General features: G+C 49.3%; 1 protein-coding gene across 1 annotated transcript in view; it reads right to left on the bottom strand.

Moving 5' to 3' along the window:
- Positions 1-1,386, bottom strand: part of THOC3 (THO complex subunit 3) — a 10,069-nt gene extending 8,683 nt beyond the window's left edge. Inside the window, exons 1-2 of the mRNA XM_032789371.2 lie at positions 1,169-1,386; positions 530-686 (exon numbers count right to left, since the gene is read on the bottom strand). Of these exons, the coding sequence (XP_032645262.1) occupies positions 530-686; positions 1,169-1,351 (340 nt within the window). The 5' untranslated portion in view covers positions 1,352-1,386. The remainder of the gene's footprint in view (positions 1-529; positions 687-1,168) is intronic.
- Positions 1,387-5,978: the final 4,592 nt, after the last annotated feature.

The raw sequence follows: 5,978 nt of genomic DNA on the forward strand, positions 1-5,978 counted from the left end.
TCCCAAAACTGGTCCTTGAGGAACTCCACTAGCAACCTCCTTCCAGCCTGACAATTCACCTTTCAGTATGACCCGTTGTAGTCTCCCCTTTAACCAGTTCCTTACCCACCTTTCAATTTTCATACTGATCTCCATCTTTTCCAATTTAACTAATAATTCCCCATATGGAACCATATCGTGGAGAGCTCTCAGGGTTTCCTGAGTTTGCTTCCAGTCCATGTTGGGAGCAGGATGCGTTTGCAAAGGGAGCAGTGTTTATAGGTGTCCTGAGATGCACTGGTCCCTCTTGTCTCCTCACATTAGCACCCGTAAGAACATAAGAATGGCCGTACTGGGTCAGACCAAAGGTCCATCTAGCCCAGTATCTGTCTACTGACAGTGGCCAATGCCAGGTGCCCCAGAGGAAGTGAACCTAACAGGTAATCATCAAGTGATCTCTCTCCTGCCATCCATCTCCATCCTCTGATGAACTGAGGCTAGAGACACCATGCCTTACCCATCTTGGCTAATAGCCATTGATGGCTTTTACCTTTGGTGTTCACGGTAGCGATGCACTTAGTGGTGCGGACATCCCAAATACGGATGGTTTTGTCTCCAGATGCAGTAACAAAGAGGTCTGGGTTACTCGGGTGCCAGCACAGCTGATCCACGCTGTCCCCATGGCCACGGTAATTGTTCTCCTTCACCTAGAGGGAGGTGACCGCCCAAACCATCAGACAAGCCGGCCAGTGCGGATGCCGCCACACTCACTCCGGAAACCGGCCTGCCAGAACTGCCCCAAAACGTTTATCCTCACAGGCCCCCCTGAGATAAGCGAATACCATGACCCCCATTTCACAGAGCGGGGCCCGAGACCCAGCGAGCCGTAGTGACTTGCCCAAGATCGCACAAGAGACTACGGGGGCATCAGGAAAGCGACCCCACCTCTCCCGCTTCCCAGACCAGCGCTGGACCCTCCTTCGAGCGGTGCCCTTCGCTGTGCCACGGGCCTGGGCTGCTCTGGCACCCGGAAGCGCTTCCAAGCCTCCCCCAGGAGCGCTGAGCGGGGCTGCCCCACGGCGGAGCGCTGGGGGCGGTTCCCTGCGACACGAGCCCGCCCGCTGCTGGCAGCCCCCTTCGCCGACCGCGCGGGACGGGCACCCCCGGGCGCTGTCCCCAGCCCGCTCACCAGCCGGTCCTTCTCCAGCACGAAGACACTCGCCGTCTTGTCGAAGGAGCCCGAGGCGAGCCGGCGGCCGCAGCAGCTCCACGCCACCGAGTGCACCTTGGCCCCGTGCGCCGGGAACTCGCGGCTCCGCGTGTTGGCCCGGAACAGCTCCTGCATGGCGAGCACGTACGGGGAGAGCGCCATGGCAACGGGCGGCCGGGGCCCGCAACCACTTCCGGGGCAGCGGCTCCACTTCCGCTTCCGGGGCACGGGGGCGCCCCTGTGGCCATGTACGTCCGGGGCGAGAGTCACGGGCTGGAAGGCGACGGCCGTGGGGTCCCGCCCGCGCCCTCCCGTGTGGCGGGGGCACATTCCCGGTGTGCGGGGCTCCCGGGGACGGCGGCAGCGGCTGTATTCACACCGCGGGTTGGGCCCCAGCACGGAACTCCCGCGCGGCTCGCCCGGAGCCACGTAGGAAACCCCGCCGCGCGCGGGACAGTCTGGGCGCTAGGAGGGAGCAGCGGGCTCGCTGGGCGCGAGGCGTTGAATGCCTCCGGGAAGCGTCACGCGCCTGCACGTGCCAGCAGCCTGGGGAGTTCGGGTCGCTGCCTGGGTGCGTGCGCAGGTCAGAACGCCGGACTGTTCTGTGTAGCTGCTCGCGTTAGGCCTCCAGGGGAGCATCGTGTCCGGGTCTCGGCACCTCATCTCAGGAAGGAGAGAGCAACAAAAATGATTGAGGGGCTAGAAAGCGACCTATGAGGGAAGATAGCGACAACTGGGTTTGTTTAGTCGGGAGAAGAGAGGCCTGAGAGGGGACATACATTTTCAAACGCATAAAAGGTTGTGACAAGGAGGAGGGAGAAAAATTGTTGTTCTTAACCTCTGAGGAGAGGACAAGAAGCAGTGGGCTTCCAGCAAGGGTGCTTTAGGCTGGAGATTAGGAAAAGCTTCCCAACTGTCACAGTGGTTAAGCCAGTGGCCTGCCATATTTTTGTGGCCAGTAGCACTTTAATGTTTTCAGAAGAGTGTGGCAGGAGCTAACAGTTTTTCAAGGCTTATTTTGTAGTTGGAGATTAAGTAATATGAAAAACATATTTAATATTACATAATACATGAATCCATAAAATATAAAAGGTAATTTTACATGTAAAAGGTAATAATTAAATTATAGCAATTACTTTTTCACCTTACCATGTGAATTTGCTCTTTAGCTACCTGTAAGAAAAATTAAGGTGTTTTTTACAAAATAAATATCATAAACAGTTTTCATCATATTTATTTTAAAAAAGTAAAACATTATTGAACTGCTTGTCCAAATACATTTATTATTCTTACTTTAACATAGCCAGTTATGGTTAATTAAAAATATTCTTTGTATTGTTACTTCTATCTGGATTTCAATAAAAATATGAAAAATGTTAAACACAGGTTAATCATATGCACTCATCAGCACTTAATGGAAAATAGGTATCATTAATTCACGTGGTTTTTCTAATAAAGTCAGTGATTTTTGGCACTGCATTTCTTCAGCCAATTTTTCGTAGTTGGGAGAGTAGGGTGATATTCCCATTCATAAGCAATCGTCAAGATGGGCATCTGTGAGCTGAGATCTGTGTTTTGATGTTCATTGTTGAAAACAGAACTTTGCATAGATAAGTGGAACCAAAATAAGATTTTATTTTGTATGCTACATTTTTTAAGGCAGGAAACTTTTTTCAATCAACTAGATTCCAAAAGTTTTCATCTGTTGCGCAGGATTTTAGAACAGTATCATTTTGAAGGTCCAAAATCTCCAGTTCCACGTCTTCTGTTCTTACTTGAATGAGACTCACAATTGATGTAGCCATTTCTATTACCTCTGCTTCGCAAGTAAAAGGATTCACAAGAAAGGCAGCTACAGGTTCAGTGATGGTGGAACTGTTGAAATCTCTTTTCAAATTGTTCCAGAAGTATTTGAATGTGGATAACAAATGGCAGTGGGTTAAAGTCACTGTCACATACAATTTCCTTCATACTTGGGAAATGTACGAGAGACTTCGTCTTCATATGTGACATCCACAAGATCAGTTTTCTTTGAATGATTTTACAGAACCTATAATTTGAGCCACATGTTTGTATTTTCCCTGGAGTTCAAGATTTAAAATGTTCAATTTGTCAGTGATGTCAGCAAGAAAAGCCAAGTTGCTCCAAGTTCTGATTTGTGGACTTCAGAAATTCTTTGATCTCTTCAATTAGGCTTAAAAAACTTGCAAGAACTTTACCTTTGTTCAGCCATTGTACTTCTGTGTGCAAGATAAGATCAGATTGTTTATCCTCAATATCTTCCAACAAAGCCTTAAAAAGTCGGTTTTGCTCAAAAAGAGTTAATTATTTTAATAACATTCATGACATGTTGAAAAGAAAGAACGTTGATGCACAAAGCTTCTTGGTGGATAATACAATGATAAGACAAAGTTTGGAAAGGATTCATTCTTCTTGCAGAGTGCAATGAATCCAGTGGCACTGCCCATCATTGCTAGTGCCCCATCAGTGGCGATCACAGACAGCTTGTGTAGTGGCATACTAATCATGTTGCGTATGATTTGAATAAATCAGGGGTTGGCAACCTTTTCTTCATTTATTCGCTCTAATTTAAGGTTTCGCATGCCAGTAATACATTTTAACGTTTTTAGAAGGTCTCTTTCTGTAAGTCTATATTATATAACTAAACTATTGTTGTATGTAAAGTAAATATGGTTTTTAAAATGTTTAAGAAGCTTCATTTTAAATTAAATTAAAATGCAGAACCCCTCAGACCAGTAGCCAGGACTCGGGCAGTGAGAGTGCCACTGAAAATCAGCTCATGTGCCGCAGGTTGCCTACCCCTGGAATAAATTATAGATGTTCTCACCCTTTGTTCACGCTGTCATAGGCAATACTTTTAGTAACTCTTCTTTTACGGTCAAGTCACTAAATATCATCCTCACATAACTGACAACTGCATTGTATCCAATATATCTGTTGACTCATCGAATTGCAGTGAAAACCAGTCATATATTTCCAAGTCATCCTTTAGCTGAGTGTGCACGTCGCTTGAAATTGCATGTATTCTCCTCGTAACTGCGTTGTCTGATAACTGCAAGTCTTGTATTGCTGACAAAATCTCACCCTTGTTAGGAAATCCTTGAAACAATCAGCACCAGTCAAAAATGCTTCCTTCAACAATTCACCATCTTGAAAAGGTTTTTTTCTTCTTTGCGAGTGGATGAGCAATTTTAAAGGAAGCAATAGTAGCACCTTTAGACTTTACCATGTGTCTAGTGAAAACAGATTGCTGGGCAGATAGGCTTGATTTGATTAATTTTCTTCTTTCTCAACTCAGACTTAAGTGGATGGCTAATGTCAAAAGAGCCGTGCTTAGTTTGGAAATGGCGTTCGACATTATGTTTTTTTGGCACTGCAACAGCAGCCCCGCACAATAAACAAACACATTTCCCTTTATTTTCAGTTAAACAATAGGATTCTTCCCACTCTGCACTGAAATAATATGTACATTGTCTTTTATTTGAACCACTCATTTTGGGGCAAAATGTTAAAATAATAAATTGCAAAGCACAAGAAAACAGCAGTATCAGTGCAGCGGAAGAATACTTACATACAGGGCCGGTTCCAGGCACCAGTGGAGCAAGCACATGCCTGAGGCAGCACGTGCTACGGGGCGGCATTCCTTCCATTCTTAGGATGGCAGAGTCGGAGCATTTATTTTATTTTATTTATTTTTTGGCAGCAGTTCTGGGCAGCGCAGAGGTGAAACTGGAGAGAAGCTGCGACGACAGAGAACACTGGTGCTTGCAGCCCCGGAGTACTCTGTCCCCAGCAGGCACGGGGCCCCGGCTTCTCTCCTCTGCTGGGTATTAGGCAGGCCCTGCGCCTGCCGGGGACAAAGAACACCAGCGCCTACAGCCCCAGAGTTCTGTCTCCAGTAGGTGCAGGGCTGCGGCTTCTCTCTGGCCCCACGCCTTCCTGGGACTGAGAACACCGGTGCTTGCAGTCTGGGAGTTCTCTGTCCCCGGTAGGCATGGGGCTGCAGCTTCTCCTCCCTGCTGGGCACTAGGCAGGCCCTGTGCCAGCCGGGAACAGAGAACACCACACCCGCAGCCTGAGTTCTCTGTCCGTCAGGTGTGGGGCCACGGCTTCTTTCCCCTGCTGAGCACTAGAGAGGTGCACATAAATGCCCTGGCGAGCACCATGGCACATGTAGGCACCACGTTGGGGCCCACCGCTCTAGATAACTAGTCCTGCTATGAATGCAGGGGACTGGACTAAATGACCTCTCGAGGTCCCTTTCAGGTTTATGATTCTGTATAGGATGATCAGCTGGAAGGAGGGTGCTGCTGGACTGGGGAGAGCAAGCAGCCTGAGCCCCTGGGGACTGGGACAGAGCCAGATGGACTGGGTGGAGAATTTCCAGGCTTGAGGGCCCTAAGGACTTTCTGTGCTGGGATCAGACATTCAATAAACCCTTCTGTTTGACACTGGCTGAGTCAGGGCAGGCTAGAGACGGGCTGCATTGTTCCCTCTGGTGGTGCAGCTCTCAGTGGGTGCCCCGAGGAGGCCCACGGCGAGCAGCAGGCTGGCAGGGGCAATCCCAAGAGCTGGTGAGGCCCAAGGGCCCAACCCCGGGGAGCCAGTGCAACCTTCACGGACGGCTGTGACTCTCCCGGGGGCGCGTGCCAAGGGGCTCAGGAGCAGCATGAGGGCACCAACCCCCAGATCTCGCTGAGGCGGTGCCAGGGACTCGGGGGCGGGCGAGCTCTTGCTGCCGTGCCAGGGTTCCCCGCGCACAGGCCCA

This window comes from Chelonoidis abingdonii, chromosome 7 (assembly GCF_003597395.2).
Source record: "Chelonoidis abingdonii isolate Lonesome George chromosome 7, CheloAbing_2.0, whole genome shotgun sequence".
In the NCBI taxonomy this organism is placed as follows: Eukaryota; Metazoa; Chordata; order Testudines; family Testudinidae; genus Chelonoidis; species Chelonoidis abingdonii.